The sequence below is a fragment of the Hydra vulgaris genome, chromosome 12, assembly GCF_038396675.1.
Source record: "Hydra vulgaris chromosome 12, alternate assembly HydraT2T_AEP".
NCBI classification, from domain to species: Eukaryota; Metazoa; Cnidaria; class Hydrozoa; order Anthoathecata; family Hydridae; genus Hydra; species Hydra vulgaris.
In genome coordinates this window covers 56,436,757-56,464,662 of record NC_088931.1, presented here as the reverse complement: position 1 = coordinate 56,464,662, position 27,906 = coordinate 56,436,757, and the positions used below count along the sequence as shown (strand labels likewise).

Sequence of the window (27,906 nt, the reverse complement as noted above, 5' to 3'; positions counted from 1 at the left end):
ATTTTATTTATGTTTAACCAAAATACAAAAATCAACAATTATTGTTGCAAAGTACATGAAATAAAAACCAATAAATCAAAGAAAGTGTAGAAAATATTAACAGTCAACTTCACATAGTTCGCATTCATAATAACGCTTTTGCTGTTATTATTACAATTACCACATATCCACCATTGACAAGTAAAACACTGAATCCAAGCAGGCCCAAAGAAATTTTTGCAGTTGCATTTGCATATTTTGCAAGTATTTTGTTGTTGTTGGTTTACGGGTTCATTTTTTACAGATGACAATTAAAAAATCTGCATCAGAGTTTTCTGTTTCTTTCACTCTATTGAGGTCAATTTTTCTTTTTCGATTTTGTGTGTTAATTTTGCCAGTTTCAAAAATTTTCTTCTTATCTACCGTCTTTTCTGGAGTTTTAGTTAATATAGTACTTTTACCCTGATGTCTGTGTGTGGATAGATCCCACATTTAGAAAATCCACTGCAAGCATTTTTTTATTGTGAATGACATATTATATGCTCTGCATGCTAGCTGAGGTAAATTATATATGTTAATAATTCTCCCTGGATTGGAGGCCAACCATTCATTCTGAGCCAATCTAAAATAAGATTTAAAAGGACCAAACACCGAAACATCCAAAGGCTGCAATCCATGACTGCAGTGTGGTGGAAATGTTAATAAAATCAAAAAGTTTTCTTTTGCAAATGTTATTGTTTCAAATGAAATGTGGCTTTCGTGGTTGTCCATTAATAACAGCACTGGATGATCCACAGATGGCTTAGCATGGGAAACAAAGTGCTTCATTGCAACTAAAAAGTTCTCACTTGTCATCCAACCACTTTAGTTACACAGCCCTAAGCTTCCTGTTGGGGCTCCACTTATCATAAAATCCTTGTAGTTTACTCTTGGAAATATAAAGACAGGTGGAACTGTATTACCCATAGCATTCACAAAAGCTAACATTGTCACCAATTAACCTCTTTCTGCTGAAACAGCTTGTGATACCCTCTTAGTTCCACGAATTGAAATAATCTTTGGAGGATCAGTTACTGTTAATAATCCTGTCTCATCTGCATTAAAAATACATTCTGGTTTGAATTTATATTTTAATTGAACTTCTGACAAGTTATCAAAAAAAATTGATACCGTATGTTCATTAAATGCAGTTGCACGAGCAAGACTAACTTTTTCTGGCTTACGTAGTGATAATTTTGGATGTCGAATCAAAAAACTTTCCAACCATTGCTTTCCAGCCATTTTATTTTAGTGCCATGACTCTGGAATACTGTTAGAATTTAATGCAATTCCGTACTTGTAGGCTAACCTAGTTTGTAATTTAGTTAAACCATAGCACATATTTGAAGATGTATGCAAATAATCAAGTAGATATACATAAATGTATATAAATACAATAAAGAACTACCAAACAGGAATTATAAGTATGTGTGTGTGTGTGTGTATATATATATATATATATATATATATATATATATATATATATATATATATATATATATATATATATATATATATATATATATATATATATATATATATATATATATATATATATATATATATATATATATATATGATATATATATAATATATAATATATATATGTAATATTCGCCATCTTTTTAATACTCTGTTATCAACAACATATCTAATTAAACATTTATACATATTTATACATATTATAAATATCATACATCAACATATCTAATTAAATATTTAAAATTTATTTCGTTTAATAAACTATTGATCGACACAACTTTAAAGAATACTAAAGAAATAATTTCAATAGAGATTTAGTTCTCTCTTTACTCTGAACATAATATTAATTTGTAGCTAAAGCATTGGTCACACTTGTTTAGAACCACATTCTAACATCAAATTAAAACGTATTTAAAAATAAAATTATGTGTGACCATAACTAAGTTGCCGAAATATATTTTTCTGCTTTTTTCTCATCAGGCCGTTTGGAAGTGTCCCATTCAATAATCAATACTTTGTCCCATTCAATAGGCTTCCCACTATATCCACAAATGACAGGACAGGCTAAAAACAGTAATACCTAACCGCAAATGCTTTACAAATTAAAAAAGTAGAGACATTTGGGTGTTTAAAAATGGAGTTTCATTTTCCATAACTTTAGTAATCGCTGCAAAATCAGACACAGAAAATTGTTTTTAAAAATTACTTTTTGTTCTTCAAAACACAATAACATCCAATGCCATTATGTTTAGACCATAATAGAAATAAAGATTTGGTCTGTTGAATGGTTGTGTCAAACACTACTTACCACAGTAGTTTGGATAGCCAACCGTAGATGCTTCTAAGCAAATTTGATTTTGTCCCATTCAATAATTGTCCCATTCATTAAGGTTCTTCCCTAACCAGAAACCAAATTCCTGATTCATTACTTAATTAAAAATGCCAATATGTAGTTAATTATCCTAAACTACATATCTGTAGTTACATATTATCAACAATATTTTTTAACTTCCTATACTTTTTTATTAAGGTTCATTTTAAAATATTTACATGTTACATTAATTTTATTTTAAAAATAAATATTTTCTTATTGCCGTCCTTTTAGGGCAACCCTGTTTTCTATACCCTTTTGGCCTGTGCTTGAGTAGGGTATAAGTCATTTTTCTATTAAAATCAATATGTATTTATCTGTTCTAGGTGTTTTTAAAAACATTTTTAGTAATTTATTTCTTTGATCATCTGGTTTGCTAAATACCTTATAAAATTGTTTATTTGGACAGTTAGCCACAGTGTTGATTAATGAACAAATTTTACTTGTGTAGTTTTTTTTGGTTTACATATTTTTATTGGTGTTTTGGATTTATATTAAATAGTAGGGCAAGAATAATTTTTAGCCTCTGTATAATAGGAATAATTTTAACAATTGGTCTTAAAATACACAAGCAATTGGTTTTTAAATACATCAGCAATGGATTTTAAAATACACCAGCAATGGGTTTTAAAATACACCAGCAATGGGTTTTAAAATACACAAGCAGTCGGTTTAAAAATACACAAACAATTGGTTTTAAAATACATAAGCAATTGGTTTTAAAATACATAAGCAATTGGTTTTAACTCTTTACAGATCAGTACTAGAATAAATAGTAGAAAAAATTTTATTTTTATTTTAAAAGATACATTTTGTGTATGGTGTAATAATCAATAATAATATTTTTTGTTGCCATATGGCAACTTTGACTGGTTAGGATATAAAATTAAATCATTATTTTTAGTTAAGCAACACTAATTAGCCATCACTAGTTTACTTTAAAATTAGTTTCCAAAAGAAGTTCCTACTTTCTATGAAACTGATAAAAATAATTTCTTTCATTGCTTAAACATAAAAAAACTTTGCATTTTAATCAAGACATACAAACGGTTTTCTCGCACAATCGACATTTGTTTTCATTGGTTTGAGGATTTGGCCAATGTCCGAATTCATCATATCATATATCATTTTATGATGTTGGTACCTGAACTTTGCGACTTTGTGTTATAGTTAAATTTAAATTAGTTGATAATTTTTTTATTGGTCAGCCAATAGGTTTGTCAACTTTTTTATTTTTTATTATTAAAATGCAAACAATTTGACTGTTAAATTGAAGGAGGTTAAGTTGGCTATGCTGAGAAATATTTAACTGGTTACCATGTCTTCTATACAGCAACCAAGCATTTATCTTACATATATCCATGCAATGAACAAGTACATGTAAGTACCATCTTTTTGTTTTCATGGGTATTTGATATAAGCTAATAAGCATGTCAGCCAAGTCAACATCACCCGTTCCAGAATTGTATTCTTTTACAACTTCTGGGCAAGGTACTTGAATATATTTTCGATCCCATCGTTTGACATTACCAGATGTATTACATCTAGCTGAACAATATGTTGAGTTCATATGAGCGCATTTGTTATCAAATCATTTAAGAAGCAAAAGACCAGAGTTTAAATCTACTTTATACGAAAAGGATCCCCAACCTTGTTTTTTTAAATCTTTCTTGGAAAGCAGTGTGCACTTTGCTATTCGATTTGTACGAATATTTGTGGTTGTCAGTATGCCTATTTATTTTAGTTTGAGACAAAGAGAAAGAGTGCAGAACCAATTTTTTATTTATTTGCTTACTGGCTTAAAATTTGATATCTTGATTTCACCTGGATGTATTTCTTCATTATCAGTTTCTTCTTTATTATCGCAATCAATTTTAGGTTGATGAACTTTGTTTTCATCCTCAGAGGTTTCAGAGAGTTCTAACAATTCTGATGACCAGGCTCAAGTACAAAGTTTACAACATCCTGAACTGTGTATCGCATTTTTTGATAACGTTGTCTTTCCATAACAACAATTTTAGTAGTTAATTTCTTTTTAATTTATTTATAGTCTATAGAAAGAAAATATATCTATATATATTTATTTATTTATTAGGGTGGATCAGAAACAACTTTTTTTAAAATAGTCTGCTGCACTTAACTAAATGTGTTCTATATTATACAAAAACACTAGGTTTAAAATTTTTTTGAATAAAAAATAATTTTAGGGGTGCCTCAACACCCTTTAAAATTTGACAGGTCCCTAATATTTTGAAAAAAATTTTTTTCTAAAGTATGTCAACCTGGTACTCAAAAGAAGCGAAATTATATAAAAACTTCAAAAATAATAATCAATTTTTGAAGTTTTTATATAATTTTTTCTATTATATAGAACAAATTTACTTAAGTGCAGCAGACTATTTTAAAAAAAGTTGTTTTTTGAACCACCCTAATACACACACACTCACCAAAAAGAGAGAGAGCCGATATAATAAACATAAATAATATTGGATAAAACTTCCCTTATATAGGGAAACATAGGGAATGAGAGTATTATTATCTACTTTAAAGATATAAAGTAGTGATATATCTAAAATAAGATTTGATACAAAATATATCCATGACTGGACAAAGTTGTCATATGGCAACAAAATATTTTTAATGAAGTTATGCATCATACAGTCAAAGCTTATAAAAAACAAATAATGTAAAAATACATAATAACTTCTTATAATTAACATTCACTATAAATAGAATAGTAAACTAAAAGTTCTGACACTGCTTGATGGTCTGAAATAGATACCTATTTTATTCCAAAAAATGTAGCAACAATCTAGGCAACGATTTTCATTTAAAAAGCCGCTAAATTCCAATCTTGTTTACTAATTGCGTTAGCATAGTCTAAATACCGTATTTAACCAAGAACATTCGAGCTAGATAAAAAATTATACGATTTAAGTAACATTAAACCATTTGTTGCCATACGGCAACCCTCACCTGTAAAGGGTTGAATTAGACACACAATTGGTTTTAAAATACTTAAGCAATTGGTTTTAAAATACTCAAACAATTGGTTTTAAAATACACAAACTAGTGATAACTGTTTTGAAGTTTTTATACTTATATTTTTGAATATCTACAAAAACACGTACTGAAACTTCAAACTATCAAACAAAAAACGCATACTAAAACTCTGATATGCTGTGCTCCATATGCACAGTATGTTAATAAAAAACACAATTATCTTTTTTTATATTTGTAAAAAAAATATTTCAGCTTTTAAAACCCTATTTTAAATTCATTTTTATAACAGTTTTAATCTAATAGTTATTTTAATGGTAATAGAAGCCAGTATTTATTATGGCACATATAGTATTTATTATGACACAGATAACAATAAAGTATATATATGAAACAATGTAAAGTTAAACATTTGTTTTTGTTTTTAATTTTTTACTTTAAGAACATTGAACTGATTTGCATTGTTAATTAAGTAAGGTATTTTACTTAAATTTTTGTTCATTTGTTTAGTAAGGTTAAGATGAAACTAAAAGTAATTACAATAACTATTGTAGTAGGCAAAAAAAAAAAAATTACAACATGCAAAACATTTGAAATTAAAATTACAGGCAGAGACTCAATGACTTCCATTTTGATTAGACATCTGAAGCTTCGCAAAGAATGTTAAGTTAAGCTATATAATTTTGGTAGGTGTAATGCAGTGGTAAAACGTCAAGAAGCACTTTTTCAGAACAGTTGTTTAATTTACTTGAATCCTACAAATGTGAACATTACATCCAAAATAAATATCAATAGTAGGAATAAAAAAATTTCATTGCTAATTTTTATTCTCCATGTTACAATAAGAGGAGAAAATATATGTTTAAACAGAAAATATCATAGAAAACTCCTGAAAAATCTAATGCACCAAGTCACTCAATGACACAGTGGGTGTCATATTACCAAAAATAATTTTAAAAAAATTGATTTTAATTAAAAAGCAATTTTTTACACTTTCTATAAAATTTCGCCTCCATTAAGACCCAGCATAATTGTAGTTTTTTCTCGTAATCAACAAATCAATAAACAGATAAATTAAATCAATAAACGATAATCTTTTCTCCTAACTAAAACTCTGCCATTTACAAATTTTTCCTCAATATATATACTCTATGCTTTTCCTAAAATATCCTTCAAAACACCGTCATAAATCACCGCAAAAACATATTTACAATTATTATTGGTAAAAACTATTAAAGCTATTAAATCTCTAATGTCATTAAATGTTCTAGAACTTTCCGGAATTACACTCCTCCTTGATCCTTACGGATCATCCAAATAGCAATCAAAGTATTTCGAAGGCATGCGCCGTTCCCGACCACTCCGTCGCAAAAGCATGTCGATTTCTTGGGGTCTATCTTCAGCTTCGACATTTTCCTCGTTTGTCTCATCTTTAACTTGCTCTCCTTGATTTTTAGCGTTCTCTAGACCAGTTTCAGTATTCATCTCTATTTCCACATCAGGGATAATGCAGGACTGAGTATCATTTCGAGGTCTAACGTGTTTCACATGACGCGGAATGCCGCTCACTTCTACGATTTGTTTTGACGCATTCCGAGTTATCGTAGCTGGTTGCCACTTTGTATAGCACCTCGCATTTGGTGGTTTCAGCCAGACTTTATCGCCTATTCGAAACCTCTTGTTCATGACATTTTGCGCAGGAAGATTCTCTTTTCCCAATCCTTTCACACCAATGGTATAACTGTATATTTTGTCCATCGGACTTGCACCATTTTTGTTGGCTGAGACATTGTACCAATATAGTGCTTCCGGTATCGACATTTTCGATCGTTCTGCTATTCTCTTGATCGTACGGTGGTTTCTTTCTACAATTCCATTTCCTTCAGGATAATAAGCGGCTCTAAATCTAATTTGAACTCCCCAACTATTAAGGAAACTCCTTATCTCTTTAGTTTTAAATGTCGGCTCATTATCAGTCAATATTTCAGACGGTGCTCCACGTTCACAAAAAATAAGACGGAGTATTCGGACTATGGCAAGACTTACGTATGAGCTTGATAACTGTCGCCACAACGCGTATTTTGAAGGTCCGCAATCAATTAGACTCAAAAACTAGTCAGTGCCATAATGCGTGATGTCCGTGGCCAATCTCTCCCAGTTTCCTTCAACATCCAATTTCCCTTTTTCCCACCGTATTGGTGCTGGATCTATTGACTGACATGGTTCGCAACTTTTTATCACATTTCGAACATTGTTTTCAGTAGCAGTCGGAATTGCTTTACGAACAAAGTTTAACGTTCGATTCACTCCGAAATGTCCAGTTCTTTGGTGTATATCGGAAATAGATTCAGCCTTCGTAGCTACGATTCCCATACAACTATTCCGACACTCTGGCACAGTCAGTTTGTTAAGCCATCTGCTGCGAACTCTTGTTAATGCGTCAGCCAATTATCTTTAGAAGGAATGAGTTTTACCTCAACGCTAACATTGTATTCTTCAATTAGCTGTTGCAACACGCTCAGTCTTCTTCGAATCAGCATTTCACCCGTCGCTTTTGATCTCAACCTTGATTTTCCTGTAAGGGCGTCAGAAACCCAGTGGAATACTGTCACGGAATTGGTAAAAACAGTCACTTTCTTCAGCTTCCACATCAGAGCCATATTCATTCCACGTATCACAGCGTCTAATTCTGCCATGTTTATATGAATATCAGACGTTTCTTTTCGCAGCCATGTTGCATCCTCCACAGTAGTTTCCCCAACTTGAATAAGAGCACCCATCGCTAAAGAACTGGCATCAACCCACACTTTTCCCTCACCACCACACTTTTCCCTCATCACCACACACAGCCCAATCACCACAAGCAGGCTCGCAACGTTCCACCTCAGCAAATACTTCTTTAAGCACCCACTTAATGTTCTCATCACAAATTTCATCGTCCCAACCCTTCATCAGGCTGACAGCTTTCCTCTTCAAGAGACTACAAATCACTCGCAGCCAACCACACACGGGTAAATGTCCTACCAACTGTCCACAGATTGAAAACACAACTCTCCTGGTTAACTTTTGCGAGATAGCATCAACTTGATTCCCTCTGGACCACATCAGTTTGTTACCAACCTTGCGACCACACAAACCTAACACACGAACTCCATCATTACCAATCTGCTCACCTTCTTTACTTTCTAAACCATATTTTAAAAAATGCCTCTTGACATAATCAAGACTCACCACACTTTCGTCTACGAAAATGTCGTCAACATAAGCGGACGTTCCACTCTTCACTAATTCGTCTTGATCAATGACGGCACTCACAACGGGTTTCATGATCATTGGCGCAACGTTCAATCCTAAACCAAGTCGTGTCAAACAATACCTTTTATTTCGAAACACCACTGTTTGGAAGGGCCAAAGAGATTTATCAGTTTTTAGTTGAAGATAAGCCTTGCGTAAATCAATAATTGCTGGTTTGTTACCCATTCTTCTCCATTTTCTAAGCTTTTCGACACACACATCTGCATCTCTCGTGTATGTCTCAATGAAATCGTTAGCTTCTCTCCAGTCCAGAACAGGTCGGATTTTGTGGTCTTTGTTTCTCTGAATGACAGCCATTAAAGGAATCTGCCCTTTGGGCAGCCCCAATTCATTTTCGTCATACTCTAACAGCCACTTCCAATCAATCCAATCCTGTAGTTCGTTTTCATAGTCTGCTCTCACTCTGGGTAACATATCAATCGGGTCCATTACGGCTCGAAATCTTGATGATAAAATTTCTGACAAACCCACAACAAACGCCAAACGCACAGACTCCTCTGATAATTTAGCAAGATAGGCTAATCGTCTTAAATCAGCCAAAAACACGTCGGCTTTTTCTCCGTCACATAATTTTCGTTTTGTAAACAGTTCATATGCAGTATAGGCATCTACAGAAAACGCCGCTAATAACACACGGTCGACTTCCACAACATCTTTTTTATCTTCCGCGGTTAAAGCATCGTACACTGCATAAGCAGCTTCTCTGAGAAGAATCGGAAAAAGTAATTCAAGCTTTAAGTTCTGAATCTCAGCAATCACTTTCGTTCGTTGAATCCAAACAGCAGCATCCATCATACGTTTCAAACATATCAAATAATCTCATACTTGGTTCCATGCCCGGTTAGCTTGTAGTTTTTTCTCGTAATCAACAAATCAATAAACAGATAAATTAAATCAATAAACGATAATCTTTTCTCCTAACTAAAACTCTGCCATTTACAAATTTTTCCTCAATATATATACTCTATGCTTTTCCTAAAATATCCTTCAAAACACCGTCATAAATCACCGCAAAAACATATTTACAATTATTATTGGTAAAAACTATTAAAGCTATTAAATCTCTAACGTCATTAAATGTTCTAGAACTTTCCGGAATTACAATAATATACTTTGTGTGAAAAATATTTTTGGTAGCATGGCACCCACCATGTCATTAAGTGACTGAGGGTTTGACATTGTTTAAAAGTTGACACTTGCATTTTTTTTGATTCTCGCACAAAAAATAAAAGATAAGTGTTTAAAAGTATTCTTATCCCTACTCAAATGTTTGAAATCGCACATTTTATGGGAAACTGTCTTGTGCTGTAAAAACCACTAAAAATAGAAAGCTATCACTAATGCGGTTTTATCCCGCCTGCAACTTGCTTTTGTATATTGTGTAAAATTAAAAAAAAAATGTTTTTGTTTCTTTTTAAGATTTGTTGATGATAATACCGAGGTAATAGTAGATCAGAGTACAACTCTGTTTGTGACAGAAAATTGACATCAAAAATAGTGTCTTATCATGGAAAAATGTTCCAAACTGAAGACATGATTGAGTGATATAGATCATGTTTCAGTCACAATAGACATTTGATCAGGCCAAAAGATCGCAGTCTGGATAAAGATAAAGTTAAGATACAGTTCAATTCCAATCTTTAGTCTGTAACTGCTTTAAAAGACCTCATATAGCCAAAAGAATATGTGAACCATACGTAATAAGTACAACATTAAAGTGAATTATACATCTATAGTAAAAATGGTACCAGCATGTGAAAAGCTTTCACAGTATATTGAACAAGGAGATGATCTACAAAATGCAATTGAAAGTTATCAAATTTATAATATAGTATATTTAATAATTTAATATTATATATTTAGTAAATTAACTTAACAGACATTTTAACTATGAAATAGGATTAAATTTGATCAAAAGCAATTTTTTAGGGGAGGCAGCAGGGTCCTGCCCCCACCCCACTAAAATTTTCTTGCCCAAGGCTAAGAAATGTTAACTCGTATTTTGGGGTTGCCATGTTTTGTCACATTTTTGGTGTAAAGAAAAAAAAGTTTTCAATTTATTATTTTATATTAGTTTTTTATTTAATTATGTGGACTATTGATGTTTATTGTTTAAAAACAATACTGTTAAATAAATATTTCGTACAATGTTTTTTGTGTACTACATACTACTAATATGCACTAGGTAATCAAAAATCAGTTATCTATCATCAACAGTCATCTTCACCAGGGCAGAATTTGATGCTACTGGAAATTCCTTCTGTTGAAGATCAACCAATCAAAGAAGAAACTGCTTTTGGTTTTCATCTTTCATAATGTTTGGATGTTATAAGTGCTATTCCTCATTCTGTGCAATCGTTAATAATCTTCATTTGATAAACCTTGTGCCTTATTTCAAAATGTCATTAATTTGATTTTCGTGAATTATTATTTATAGTTTAAGGACATTTTACTATGGATAAATAAAAATAAATGTTTTTTAAAAACAATTACAAATATTTAACAGATAATAAATGGAAAATAATTTAAAAAAATCATGAAAAAATAAATATCTAATATTTTGTATGATGTCCCTTAGCTGCAATTACGCTTTGTATGCGCCGTGGCATACTCAAAACACAATTTTTAACAATTGTTTGCAGTTATTCACTGTAGCCCCACACATATATTAGCTTTTCAATCAACTCCTGCTTCGTTGTTATTGTGCTTTTGGCCATTTTCTGCTTGAGCAGCTATCGTACATTCTCAATTGGATTTAAATCCAGATAATTTTTTTTACCAATCCAATGATATTAATGATTTTTTCTTTCGAAAACTTTGTAACGATTTTAACCATCATGCATAAAAATGCATTTTTTTATTTGAGAACCATTGTGCCAACTGTGGTATTAGTCTATCATTAAATATTTCCCAATACTGATCTTGTCTCATTGTCCCTTTTACTATATGCAGCCTTACAATACCTTAAAAATTAAATACTGACCACACCATTACAGATGTAGGATGCTTATCGGTTGGCACAATGCAATCTGAATGAAATTTTTTACCCACTATTCTAACAAAACTTGATTTTTTCACTTATGACTTGAAAAATGCTCTAATCTGAAAAAAAAACTTAAAACGCACGAATAAAATTTGAAAAGATACCAAAATTAAGTTAAACTTTACAATTAAAGTTTTTATTCAGCATTACTTTTTTCCAGTCATCCTCTTTGAAATTTTTATATTTTTTTGCTCAGTTTAGATATTTCTTCACCATTATGGTTGTTAACTTTGGTTTACGTGCTTGCCGATGTCAAGTTAAACCAAATTCTTAAAGACGTCTCTGGACTGTTTGTTGGTAAATATCAATAACCTGTTCATTAACAATCTTGGTTAATAAGTTGAAATTATGTTTTCTTTGTTGTAGACAAATATCCCTAACTTTTCTGTCAGTCCTGGATGTTGTAAACCTTTTTTTGCCACAAGCGCCTTTACGAGTAGATTTTAAAGTTATGTCAAGATCAAGTTTTTGCTTCACTCTCTTCACTGCGCTTTGAGAAATGTTGCGTATCTCAGCTATCTTATGTTGCGACATGCTTGTATTTTTTAATAATCTGCGAATTTCACCTATTTTTCATGGAGACATTTCACATGCCCTCCTCATCACTAAATAAAAGAAGACAATATTCAATAAGATTGTGTGCTAATCCATAAAAAAAATAATTTTATACATTTTTGTTTAAAAAATGTGAGTATTAAGATATAAACACCTTTGTGATTAATAAAATATACGATGTTAGTCACAAAATAATCTTCTCAACAAAGTATTCCAATAATTTTATTTGTAGAAAGAAACACTTAACACAGCCATTTTATGCAACATTCTGTTTAAACTGACAACATACGGTAAAAATGAAAATTAAAGGTATGAGCAATGTTGCCATTTATAAAATATCATATTTGGCAACTTCGCTAAAGTAAGAAATAATTAAAGAGAAAAACATTATGTGAGGAGCAAAGGTTTTTGTGGTAATTTGTCTATTTTTTTCACTAAGTTTAATAATATGGCAAACCACTGTAGATAGAGAGATAATTTGATTACGTGTAATATAACATTTATGTTGATTTTTTAGGTTTGGGGGCATCTATAATGTATGAACGTATTAAAACCACTGATTTAGGATCCTCTTTCCTTGTACGCATCTGTATGTGTTTAATTTCCCCCACCACCACATACGTTCGCATTATTTATCATCAAATCCCCCCCCCTCCTCCTCTCTCTCTTTTTCATCCTAAAATTTTTCAAAATATTTAAAACAAAAAAATCCCTATCTTTAATATCCCTTTTCTTGTACACAAATGTATGTTTAGGTAATCCCATCCTCCCATACCTGCGTACGTAGTTATGGAAGACTCCTTACAAATTTTCTAATTTTTCATTTCAAGAGTTTATAAAAGACGGACTATATATAAAAATTACACACAATTAAATTTTATTTTTGTGTTTGTTTATTTAAAAATAATTTTTTTTAAGGTGTCAAATACAGCGAAATATTATGAGAAGGTTATCGAGAGCTGGAATCACCCTCACGTTAAAATTATTTTGGTCTGCAGAGTATGCAACAAGGAACAAAAGTCTACAAATCCTCTTACTTGGAAACTCCATTTTTTAACTCATTCAGAATCTAAGCCGTATAATTGCAATGTATGCGGCAGAGGTTTTGTTCAGACGACGGCCTTTAAATTGCATATGAAAACTCATTTAAACTGAATCAACTTTTTATTCTCTAAAAATTTTTCTAAAATTCTTTTCACTAAAGCCTTTTGGAAAAAGATCTTGATAAGTTGCTGTTGTTTTCTTTTCTTTTTCCAGTTATTCTCATTTATTAATAATGTAAAAATAATTTCATCATAAATTAATTTAAAAACCAACAAAAGAGAATGATTTAAACGTGGAAGATCTTTAAGTTTTGTATTTTCTTAAAAACTATTTTTATTTTGCTACTCTTCATGTTTCTTTTAATGTTTTAATCTCGAATTTTTTCTTGAATTTTAAAAGAGCGTTTTATTCAGAACTTTTAAACGTGTAACTTTATGAACTTTTTGTGAACTTTTAAAGCTTTTTAAATTTTACACTTTGGTCGTTGCGGTAATTTAAGCTATATTTCCGTGTAATGATAAACGATATAACTGTTAATAATTTTCTTATTTAATGCATATATTTTAACAAAGTTATGTAAAAGAAAAATTTATGCAAAATTTCGATTTTAACTGACACTGGTTAAAACCTGACAATACGTTAAACTATTTAACTATCAAAAATTTCTTTTACGGCTGTTAAATTTAAAACATGATATTTGCTCAAAAATGTATATAAAGACTTTAGCATATTGTGTTGTTTATATGAGATATATACATATTTTTAGTCAGTTTGTATTTTTGCTTTAAAATGATAAATATATATTTATGTTTAAAAGCTATTATTTTATTTACGAGATTTTAAAAGTTCTTTAGTTTTAATAGTAACTAGTTGTTTCCAAAATACTTTTACTGTAATTTTTTAATTAGGTTTTTTTTTTTATCGTTTATACGCTAGTCAGTAAATGGATTGTGACCATACAATCGAACCCATCTGATTGCCTTAAAAAACTTATTGCGAATGAATTAAAATACTCTTTAAAAGTTTTTCATAGAAATTTTTGTTTGCTGAACTTTAACTAATGATTGACGCAATTTTTCCGCGTGCTGTCAAATATTTATTTGAGTTATGATGCTTCAACCAAGTTTTCATTGGTTGCTCGTCCCCTTAAGTCCCTATTGATTTAATACAACTTATTACATAATTGATGGGATGTCTGTTTGCGCTATGTACACTATTAGGCACGTGTGTTAACATGAGGTTCGCACTTCTTATGACGGTAATATTTTTATTTGATTGCTATGGATACTTTGCATAGCATACCAAAAACATACTTATGGTAATTGTTCTGTGTGGTTGAAGAAAATCAATATTAAAAGTGAGATAGAGAGCTTGGGTATGACTATTAGATTTTTGCGGAGCTCCTATTAAAGTAAATAGTATTATTAAACATAAACTGATTGATGGGAAGGTTAAAACGATATTATCTGGAACGACTAACTCGTCCCAACGTTTTTCAGTGTGTGGTGTGAATAGTCTTAATATCCTTAATACAGTTTACACAAACATAGTCTTTCCAGTCTCTATGCAGGGATTCAATTTTTTGAGATGATTTTGTACATTTCATATAAAAAAGAAACAATGTGGCAGGCAAGATCTAAAGACTGCTAAAAGAAAGCTATATGTAATTAAACAGAAGATTCAGACTGCTTTTATAAATAAAATAGGGCTTATTCCTTGCTTTATATAAGGTTACTTTCTATATATATATATGTTTGTGTGCCACAAAATTTGAAATCAATTTTTGAAAGCTTTTTTCTCAACCAATTTTGCTCAAATTTTGCACACTTAATCATTTTCGATGACAATACAAGGAAATGGAAAAATTTGACCAAAAAAAGTTAATTAAGTTAACAAAAATTTAATTTGTATTTCCCCATACATTTTATTTATTTGATATGAATTGCGTATTACGTCACAAAAATCATTGATTTGCAAATTATTTGCAGTTTCGAAGACATTAAAGCGCAGCGATTCAAAACCTTTTGTTTTTTAAGTCTTAAGTTATTAAGTTAAAAAACAAAAATTTAGTAAAAACAGTAATTTTTAAATTAAAAAAAAAAAAATAATAATAATTTTTCCTTCTACAAAAGATAACAAAAAAAAGAGTTTCTAGGCCCAATAGAATTCTGCTTGCATAAAGCATGGATTTGAAAAAAGAATTTTTTTTTGATTAACTAGTTTTTTTTGATTTCCTTAAAAGTGGCGGTTCTGAAATAAGCAACAATGACAACATTTCATGACGTCCTTGTGCAGCATATGAATAAACAGATGAAATTATGGGTGTTGATCAAAACCTTTTATTCAGATTTTACAAAATCTTGGGAATACTACAAATCCTTTGTTCATAGTATTAGATTCATAATATTAGAAGGCTCAATCTGTACACAAATTTTTAATACACAGACATGACTTAGTTTCAAAACTTACATTACCCATAGGGTTTAAGTCAGAAGAAGTTTAAAAGAATAAAAAAAAAGACCAAAATAATATACAAAACAATAAAAAAATAATTAAAAATAAATCAAGATGTTTGCAAATAAAATTTTTTATCTTTTAAGTTTCTGTTTGAATGAAGCAAAAGTCAGTTGGATGGAAAAATCAGAATTTGGTAAGACTATTTTGTTCCAGAGATAAGAACCTCGGTAAAAAGCAAAAAGCTGGGTTTTGCTTTTAAGGCAAAAAGGGGCAATAAGATTAGGCGCGGACTGGCCCACCGGGAAACCGCCACCATTCTTGGTGCTCCTCTTAGCAACACAGTATTATTATAAAGTAACTATTAAACCATTAAATGTTGTCGCTTTATGTGCAAATTCATATTTTTTCAATTGCTGACAATTCAATTAAAGCATTAAGTATATCACAAACTTGATAACATACGGCTTTGACACTTCTAATTTTTGCTTCCTAAAGCGTGTCACAAAGTTTGTTTAAATCAAAGCTGTTTGTTTTACATGCATTAATTTAAATTATTTGCATTAATTTGTAGTTTGCATTAAATTGCAGTTGCATTAAGTTTGCCGTTTGCATTGAATTTGCAGTTTGCATTAAATTTGCATTAAATTATTTGCATTAATTTACAGTTGCATTAAATTAAATTATTTGCTTCTTTTCGAAATAATTCCAAGGGCAAATATCGCATGAAGGATGCTACTAAGAACAATGGAAAATCTTGTTCTTTTTATGTCCCCCTCAAGCGACCACGTCCCCCTTAAATCGGTACTATATATATATATATATATATATATATATATATATATATATATATATATATATATATATATATATATATATATATATATATATATATATATATATATATATATATATATATATATAATCATTACTCATTTATTTTTATTTTGATTTGTTTCTTATTTTCGTCTTATAAAAATGAAAAATAAATAGATAAAAGAAAAAATATATATCTTATAATACGATTTACTATTTGTAATATATTGTGTTTTACTATATAATTTTCAACCTGTAAGTTTTTAACTTTTTTAATTTTTAATTTGTTTCATAAACTGAAGGCGACAATGTAAACGGAGCTCGGCGATAAGACAATTTGCGTCTTCTTCTTGCTCCGGCCATTTATTATATATCAACAATCTTTCTTATTGTAAATTTTATTTTATATATATATATATATATATATATATATATATATATATATATATATATATATCTGTGTTACTACAAGTCACTAACTGTTAGTGATTGCATTGTACATTATGCAGGTAGTATGGTATTGTACATTATGCCGGTAATATGCAGGTACTATGGAATCTTCGTCAGGAACTTCCAAGCAAGCAAATTTTTAGTATCTAATAACAACAAGACGGCAGCTACAAAACCTAACACATTATCATGTTAGACCAAGAGAAAGTGTAGCGGTGCCCAAGGAAAACAAGAAAAAAAGAAGCGTGATTTGCTTTAATTAGGCCGTGATCTTAAAGAACGCAAGCTGCTGTTTAATAATGAACATATTAATAACGTTGTTAAAAAAGCAATAGTTTTTGAGCCAAATCTAGTGTTAATTGAGGAAAATGCTTTTTCAAATATAGTGTCTTCCAGTCCTCAACAGCATATACAATCAGTTGGTACCAATAGCAAATAGTCCGTAAAAATTTTTAACAGACTTTACGTTAGTACCCGCTGCAGTAGTTACTGAAGAAAGGATAAATAATGTGTATATAGGACTAACAGTAGATGATGCTAACTACAGTAGTCTTAATCATAAACCTCAATGTACCAATTCAAATGAATTGATCTATAAACAGCTTCCTGACAGTGCACAACGTAGCCAAAGAATAGCATCAGTAAATGATAACATGATTCAGTCCAACCATACAGATTAAAAGCATTTACCGTATAATCCAAAAAAAGTGTACCAACAATTGATTTCAGATAATCACGTTGTGGCACTTTACTGTAATACATACATGGCATTTTTGAAAGAAGGTTCTAGTTTTATTCATATATGAATAAAACTAGAACTTTTTAAACCTATAGGTTTAAAAAGTTCTCCAACATATATCAAAGAATCAAAGATTGTGAAAAATTTAAATCACAAAAAGCTGCTGTTATTGCATTATTGAGTTGCTCAACAAAGAAAGATTTAATTTAAAGATTTAAATAAAGATAATTAGAATATTAATAAATAGAAAATAATGATAAATAGATAAAATACTAAAAAGTATATATATTTGAATTTGAAAACAAGAGGTCTGGATTATTTATGTACTAGGAATATGGAGCCATAAAAACAAGAACTGTAGACAATCTCTTTCGGAGATGTTCATTCTAAGACGATTGCACTTTTTAAAGAAACCAACACCCTCTTTGATGCTAGTCAACTTGATTCAGAAGTTGAAATAGAGTTGCGTGTGGAACGAGTTCATCAAAAGAAACGCATGGCAGGGGAAATTGTCTTTGATTACATACAAAACAATCCTCTCAGTCGTTTCAGAGCGAAAGTTTTCCGTAAAGTAATTGATCAGACTACCACTAGCATAAATGAAAGTTTCTCAGTTACCCGGCAAATCATAAGGGACTCTTTAAAGAAATAGTTAAAAATGGTATTCCGCAAAACAAATTTCTCAGCTAAATAGTTTTTTCCTGACAGATTGCGGTCTGAATTGCATAGTATTGCTATAAACATTGATGGGCTCTCAAAAACACTAAGAGATAAATTTGCAGCGAGTCCTAGTGACGGTGATTCAAAAGAATCGAACTCAGCCATAGTGTTAAATACTTCAAAAAAAGCTACTGAAAATAGAAATGATAGAGATTTTTAGAAATTTGAACGTTGCGTAGGGTCTTTTAAAAAATGTTTCTATATATTTCATTACAAATATTCGTTAAATATAACCGTTTATTCAAATTTGTTTCTGGCTTACAAATATCTGTTAACACTTTCATTTATTAAATTAAAAATTATCCAAGACATTTATATTGATGTTGACCGAGAACGACATTTTAGATTTAGTTGCAGTTGACGTCGTAATTGGCTACTGTGTAAAGATTCAGTAGAGTTATTAATGATTTCTTTAAACTATCATCTTAAGAGATTGCAATTAGTTACATTATAAATACCATCATACGGTCCACACCCCACTTTTGATTTTTTTTTAATTCCAAGTGAGTCAAAAAAAGTGCTATTAATTATTATGCAATAAAAATTCACCATGTCATTATTATTATTATTATTATTATTATTATTATTATTATTATTGTTGTTGTTATTATTATTGTTACTATTATTATTATTATTATTATTATTATTATTATTATTGTTATTATTGTTATTATTATTATTGTTGTTGTTATTATTATTGTTACTATTATTATTATTATTATTATTATTATTATTATTATTATTGTTATTATTGTTATTATTATTAGATAATGTATAGTAATAATAATAACAATAATAACAATAAATAATAATAATAATAATAATGCGTAATAGATAAGAATAATACGAGTAAAATCAAGAATGATAAAATATATCAACGGCGTCTTAAGCTTTCTTGTTACAGCTTTGGCTTTGTTTACCGAAAAGGAATAGACAATAATGCACCTGATACTTTTAGTTGTATGTACTCTTCAGCAATGAGCTTGTCTACTCTATTGTTTTTACACAATTCGTTATGCCTCCTTGGTGTTACTAGAATGATTGCTTCTCGCAACCTACCATTCTCAGTAAATGTTGTGAAATCTGTTAATAGCAACTGTTGAAACTTAAGACTCACCCACAGTTAACTTGGAATCTAACTCATCGGAACAATTTACTGTACACTCGTTACAAAATCTACTGCATACCAGGTACAAACTCAAGACTCACCTACAGTTAACTTGGAAACAGCGAATCTAAGCTCATCGGAACAATCTACTGTACACCTGTTACAAAAACCAGATGAGATTGCACACCAGTTACAAAAACCAGATGAGACTGTGTCATTGGATCTTCCAACAATATCCAGTGAGTCTCAACCTGTCATGTCTAATAAAGTTGAAAACGATATTTTACCAAGACGATCAACTTGAAAGTGCACGGCTCCAAATCGGTTATATCTTTGAACAATTGACTACTTAAAATTTAAAGATATCGGGGAGAATGTGATGAAATTGAATATTATTATTGTTGTTATATTAATATTTCTTCTTACTATTTTAGTTAATAGCAAGTTAAAAATTAATAACTGACTTATTGTCATTTATCGTTCGAGTCCACAACAAGCTAAAACAATCTTTTGAACAATTTTATGCAGAATAATAACTACTTGATTTAATTTAAGTAACCAGTTTAAGTAGGTTAAATATTTGGCTTGATATATTCAACTGAAAACAACAGGTTTAATGCAATGTTTATTTCGTCCCGTAAGTAACACAGCATATAAACTTTTATTTCTAACGGTTCGTTACACGCTAACGTTCGTTACACGCTAACGTTTTTGCAATACACGCTAACGGTTTTGCAATACAGGCTAAATAAAATAATTTTTTTTTTTTGTAACTTATTTCGTCACTATATAAACATTTTACATACAATTAATTTTAACACATTTATAAATACAAATATATTTATATGTATACATTTATAAATAAGATAAGAATTAAGATAATGACATGAGCAAGTAGAAGACTGCAGTCTAATCATCAAGCCCCTTTCATTCGCAACTTTACAATAAGTTAGAACAAGTATAAGTACCAGGTAGGCAAACGACGGCTAAACAACGGCGGATAGATATCAAAGTTAACGTTGGATTGACATCGAGTGGCCTCTGGTTAAAATACTTTTCTTCATTTTCAGTTAAATACAAAATTTTTAAGTAAAATTTCAATTCTTCTCTTTAAGTAGCAGTACAGTACGATGAATAAAGTTAGTAACACTGAATGAGGGTTCTGGTCCTATCAAACTAGCAGGTGAAGTACATACTTCTCTTGCTTTAGAGGTTAACAATGGAATGTCGTTTTCATACTTGTACCGAAATTCATCGAATTTCCAAGTTTTTGCTTTTATAGTGTAATTGAAAAAGGATTACTGTTCTTTTATATTTCGCTTTGAGTGTGTTTTTTCTTCACACAGATTAAAACCACACAATGTTGCAAGCTAAGTAAACCCATTTTTGAGTTTAACAGGAACATTAAGTGAAACATGAAATTGCAAATCAATACTTGAACCAATCACATCTAAAAATGAAAATAAGTATTTATATTTGTCGAAATAAAATCTATTTTTTAAGAACACTAAAAATGTAAAAAAAAGTAAAATTAATATTTAAATTTAAAAACAGATAATGTTTTTTAACAAACATGAATTTTAGGTTTATAACTAACCACTTCTCGAATAACTTCGTTCATTTTGCAAACAAATGTTTGTATGCGTTGATCTTTGAGGATATTGTCGGAGTGCTGCTTTGAAAATTTTTTCATAAGTTTGCTTTCTGCTTCTTGATATTCTTTTTCTGTAAGACACTCTTTTGTTCTCGGATCAAACAAACATGCTAGCAAACTTTTCAGCTTTTGTTTCGTAGATATCTTTTCAACAAAGTATACCTTCATGAACTTGAGAAGACTAACTCGTAACATGTTCTTTTTCTACCGTTGGAGATGGTTGTAAAAGAAAACAATTAGATGAAAATTCATTTTCAAGAAAGTTCATTAACGTATTTGGACAAATTTTGCCGAAGAAAGTGTTAGAAAAATTTTTAGCAGAGAGGAGCTTAGTTGCTTCAAAAAATGTAGCAAGATTATAATGTATAATGTCTAGGAACTTCCAGTCATCTGATAACAAAGTTAGTTTCTTGAGTTTATTAATCTGTTTTTCTGTTAACTCATTGATAATGCCAGGATCTATGATAATTTTATTATAAACATATTTCGCTTTTATTATCTTACTTATCATCGAAAACGTTGAGTTCCAACGTACATGAAAATCTGATGATAAATTTTTTAATTTCAGTCCCTGATTTTTAATCTCACTAAAAACAAATGACTGCAAAACAGAAGATTGTTTAACAAGAGCCATCGTCTTTCTTAACTTGAATAATATGCTGGATGAAAAAATAAATAACGGATTAACAGTTTCATCGGTTGACGCGTCCTCCTCCTCGCTACATTCTTCATCATCTGAACTAACGTCTTCTTTGTCATAAGTGCATGCAATTTCTTCTTTCTCGTCAGATAAAATATTTCCATTAGGTTCGATATCACTTTCATTATAATTATTGTAACATATAAGATCTTCATCTTCATCTGCTGTGCTATCTAATAAGTTATGTGATGGTTTAGTCCACAATTTGATTCCATGGTTCAAAACAAGATTTAAATTATGACAAATGCATGAAAGTCGTAAAGAAATAGATCCCATCGCCTTTATAATATCTTAGGCGTTGTCAGTTGTAATTGAAATAATTTTAGATTTAATTTCAAGTTTATTAATTTCTTTTTGTACAAATGCTGTAAGTCTATTTACTTGATCGCGTTCCGTAAAACCTACGAAAGCAAACTATTTTTGATTTATATTTAAACTTTTTTGTTAAGTAATGCGCTGTTATGCAAAGTCAATACAATCCAACTCAATTTTTACACAAATCTGTTGCTAGTGCTATGTAGGCAACTGATTTAAGTTTAGCTTTAAGATCATTCTTGAATTGATAGTACTGCTTTTTCAATCGATTAGCTATTGTCTTTCGATGAGGCGGCATACCAGGTTTATGAAAATTGTTGAAAGGGCGGCTATCTTGAATAATACAATTTATTACAGCTTCATCTATTTCATCTCTGTTCTGCGTTCCAAGGAATTGATCTTGTGCAATTTTTTTTTTTTGAGAATTGTAAAGGTACTCCGGTTTTTTATGAACATAAAATATATGTTTCCGCAGATTTGGCTCAGGCCCACATACAAGCTTTCCATTTTCTGAACACATTAAACAAATGTACTTATTAGCTTCGGAAACAAATGAAAATAGTGGCTTAATGGGCAACGGCTTCATTTTACATTCTGATTTTTTAATTTGATCACCGTCAGTATCAGAGTTTGAACCTATAATATAAAAATACCTTCGTTAAACTATATTTCACGTATCAACGCAAGTTAAACGGTACGGTATTGATACGGTATTGATACGGTATTGATATTGATACGGTATTGATATTGATACGGTATTGATATTGATACAATATTGATACGGTATTGATACGGTATTGATACGGTAATTTTGGCATACTTAAGGAAATAAAGAAAAATTCATTGAAAAATGGATTGATAAATTTAAAATGTCATAAAAAACTGTCTTTTACAATAAACTTATTACACCCAAATGGCGTTTTAGGGAGTTGTAAGCCCTATTTTGTTATATAAACACGACAAAACGCAGCCACCATTTATAGTATATTTCCCAATTATCCTTTAATAAGTGTTAACATGATTTGCTAAATCGTTACATTGCCCTATTTATTAACTGTTTATTAATCGCAAGCAGAATATTTTTAGTGGTTATTTTTATTTAAATAATCATTAAAATGACAAATTATAGCTAATGCTTACACGGATGTTCAAAAAACTGAAGGCTTAGGTGACGCAGAAGCTGGACGTCTTTATAATCATGCTTATTCAAAAGATCCGAAATCTTAGGGTTTTATGCTTCCTTAAACACTTCCTTAAACCTCATTTACAAAAAAAATAAATACGCAGTTTGTTCTTTCTCTGGATTCTGAGTTTTTTAAATCTCTAAAGTTAGGGAAATAGCAAAATAGAGAAATAGCATATGATATATACATATGTATATGTATATATATATATATATATATATATATATATATATATATATATATATATATATATATATATATATATATATATATACACGTTTGGTTTTGCCAAACGTTCGGTGCATCCCTAATATACATATAAACAAATGTTGTACATGTATAATAAATGTACATATAAAACAAAAAAATTATATTTTTCGAAATATGCATGATTCAACTGTTTATGAGAAGGTAATCTTGAGTAACATTTATGAAGAACTAATAATATTATGACATCTACTTATGTAGTTATTAAGTTTTAATATTTAAAGAACTGTGAAAAAAAAATGAATTTATTCCAATAATTACTACCTTTTGTAATTAAAACTCCAATTTATCTGCTTACAGCAGCAGTTTAAGTGTCCGTAAGGATGTCTAAAACAAGTCATTACAAAAATATTTGTATATATGGCCATCGATAAACAACACGGGCCGGTGGACAAATATTGATTCCGAGCTTTTTATTTATTGCAAAAAAGTTTTTAAACTTAATTTTAATCAAGTTTAAATTGTATTTTCTTTAAAAAATTTAATAACAGTTTTATCTGTTTATAAAGTTAGGACCAAGTCTCCCTTCTGTTTATACAGTTACTATCCCAACACAGTTATTATTGTATTATCAAGGTTATGCAATAGTTGTTGGATGAGTCAAATAATAAAATCTTTACACAACTGTTAATTATTCTTTTGACAAATAGTATTAATTTTCAGAAATATTACGAAAGGGATTAAAAAGTGAAAGTAATAAAAGTTTTATGAAAATAAATTCTATTTATTTATCAAAAATATTTCTATTCTATCAAGTTTAATCTTTTTAAATTTTTTTATGCTCGCTTTTATACCTTTTTTCGTTTTTTGTCGTAAAAATTTTTTTTCATTTTTTGTCATTAAAATTATGTAATTTTTTAATTTTTTTGTCATAAAATTTAAGCTAACGTACATGCTCAAATTAATTTTTTTGGAAACCAAACATGTAAGTCCTATTTGGTACATTGTTAAAAGGATAATTTTTTAATATATGCTAGTTCACGACAAATTAACTAGCTTGCATAAAAGGTTTTTTTTTTTTAAAGACGTAAGATCGTGGACAACCTTCGGGTCAGGCTTAAGGGGTGGGTGTGTCGTACCTCCCTAAGATAGTAAAATATAACTTATTGTTAGTGGGGAATTTTCAAATGGAGAAAAGCACAAAAACAAAAACGAAATAAAAACCCTTAAAAAACAGTATACATTAAAACAAAAGAACAAGAGGCATCAAATTCACCATTATTTTCTGTTCTTTTAATAATAAAACCGTTTTTAATTGAGCTTAGCTTTTGATGTCGAGATCGAGATCTGAAGATTATTTAAAAGAATTTTTAACTGACGCTAAGACCCTTCTAAGTAACTGTAGTAATTTTTTTGGAACTCCACCCCTTTCTAGAGAATACAATAAGGGCAAATTTGATTGCTGTTCAAGGATTCAACCTTAAACAGCAATTAATTTTTTTTTTTGATTGCTGCGTAAGGTTGAACCTTTCACAAAATGAGAAATTGTATTTTTTTTTTGTTTTGAGATTTTCAATAGTGGGTAGCTTCCTTAAAACCCATTGGATAAGGACTGGTAGAGCTACTATTTATGCTTTTTTATAAATTGGTATATTTGTCATCAGCCAGTGTGATCTAACCGGTAAAGGTAGAAATTATTGTGGTGGTGCCTGTAACTTTTGATAATATACCTGAAAAATTATTATGTAAGTAGCTAAAACACCAAAGGGCGTTTAAATCGGCTCTTTACTTACAGAGTAATCTTTTTCTAATATAACATACTAAAACAGGGTGTTTTGAATAATATTATTTCTTAAACATATAAAAATAACGGTGTTATAAAAAATATTTTTCGTGAGAAAATAAAATAAACAAAATACACGATTTAATTTTAAATTGATTTAAATACGAGTAGTGTTATACTGCAGTGTAAAAAAGTTTTACAGTTTGAGACGATTCCTTTTATCAACAAACCAATTACAATTAATTAATCAACAGCCTCTTCTTTAACCAATAATATTATTATATAGTTACGTATAAATGAGGTTTTCTGAAAACCTTTTAACGTGTTGTTAAAAACAACATTAAACTCATTTAAAGACTAATAATGTCTTTAATAATTACATTAATATTAAATCTCAAAGTTTACCTAAGTAAATTTTGAGATGTAATATTAAAATAACTATGAAAACGCAATAATTTTGGTTGAAGTAATTTTTATAATATTTTAATATTAAATTTTCTTTAAAATTATGCTATATTGTGGTATAAACAAAAACATACTTAAGTACCAAACCTAAGTATGTTCAGAAACCATTTATTTTGTTCTGATCTATAATATCTTGTCTGATTATTTTTAGTATCTATAGATACTAAAAATAATCAGACAAGGTAAACTTTATCTGATCATCTTCAGAAAAAAAAGAATTTCATAAATAATTTTTTAAGTTTATTTTTATACTTATTTCATAAAATAACTTATAAGCTTATATTTCATAAATACTTTTTTCATTGATACTTTATTTCTTAAATACTAATAGATTATTATCTTTAAAATAATTTTTTAAGATTTATTCAAGGAATAAATAAGATGAATATATTTCGTTGAGATTTTAACACTCCTTAAAGAGTCGTTAAACTTTACCAAATAAAGTGAATTCTGATATAAAAAAGAAATAGTTTTTTAATTTCAAGTAAATTAATCGTTTTTCTTAAATGCTGTTGCTTTAACTATCATAAATTATAAAGATGGTTTATAAAGTTTTAAAAAAAATTTCCATTTTTGATTCTAAGGTTGCATGCCCTAATAGAATAGATAATGCGCACTTCCGAGTATGATTTTTTACCGTCACCGTCAATGGGACGACGGATGTATTACACAATGATAAGTTTTATGTTTTTTGTTTTGAATTTTAACTTAAAAAAGAAAAGCTGGAAGATAAAAGAGCGCTTTCCCCGTATCTCCTGTTTGTGTTCTTCATCAATGACTTACGATGGAAGCTTTTCAAGCTTTCGGACACCGTACAGTCAGCTCAAATTGCCACTATAAAATTAATCGCAAAAGAACCACGGAAAATAACTCGTGCCCAAATGCTGTTGCATTAGCTTTAACTAAAATATTCATGACTCATGATGAGCAGATAACTCGTCTCGAATATGAAACAAAACTTTTTGGTGAAACGAACGATGATAGCAAAATCACGATGAACCTGGAAATGCAGTTTTTTTTCTGAATAATTCTCTGAAATATATTAACAAAATATGAAATATCTTCAACGTTGCGCTTCATTCTTTCATTACCAAATTAAATCTACAATTTGCATTCTGAAAACTGTTTTTAAAGATCCTCTTTCATCTGGTTGAAAAATCATGAACCTGTAAAAATAAAAGTGAAATAAACAACAACTTTGAGAAAGATATTTTGCATCTTAATAGTTTGAATGAGTTTTTGTCTTTCAAACTATTAAGAGCTCAGCCAAATTTTCTATAGCCTATTTTCCAATTTATACGAAAATTTGAATTTTTTTTTAGTATCTGTCACAAAAGTTGAACAACCCTTATATAGATTAATTTTAAAAAAATTGTATGGTGGTTCCAATACATCTTTTTCACGTTACGTGACCGTTTATCGGATACTCATGTTTAAGAGCGTTTATCGGATACTCATGTTTAAAATGAATTAGGTGCATCTCTGCCGTAAGAAGACATCATAGTAATAATAATAACATAAAATAATTTTTACTTTAGAAAAGAGTGTTTTCATTAAATTTCTTTAATATTTAACATTATTATTTCGAAGATTTATTAATCCAAAATCAGTGAATTTTAAAGTTGCTGCACAAGTTTTACTTAATCCAGATGCTGTTCATAAAAATATGGATGTAAAATAACAGTATTAAAAATATAAACACGATCATTAACTTGTATAACTGTATATGGTTTTCGAATAAATTCCTTTAAAAATATGCATGCTTATAGGGGCGCCTAATCGCTGCTATGCATCGGGCATCATGAAAGCTCTTAGCAAACCTGCGCTTGCGTCAAGTTATTTGTCGCATTATTGATGATACTTAAATTAATTTATTGACGATAAATTTAGCAATTAAAAGTAGCAGTTAAACAATTTATACTCCTAGAAACGGTAATTTTCTTGGCCTTATTGAATTTTTTGGAAAATATGATGCAATTCTGT

At 29.6% G+C, this 27,906-nt stretch overlaps 1 protein-coding gene across 4 annotated transcripts in view; it reads left to right on the top strand.

Annotated features, from left to right (window-relative positions):
- LOC105850856 (zinc finger protein weckle) overlaps positions 1-14,144 on the top strand; it is a 58,860-nt gene extending 44,716 nt beyond the window's left edge. For 3 of the 4 annotated variants that reach the window (XR_010642550.1, XM_065813795.1, XM_065813796.1), the window contains one exon: positions 13,203-14,144. Coding sequence is in view for 1 of the 4 variants with exons in the window: in XM_065813796.1 (XP_065669868.1) it covers positions 13,203-13,439 (237 nt within the window). In the remaining 3 variants the exon portion in view is untranslated. The remainder of the gene's footprint in view (positions 1-13,202) is intronic. The other variant, XM_065813798.1, reaches the window with a different exon arrangement.
- Positions 14,145-27,906: the final 13,762 nt, after the last annotated feature.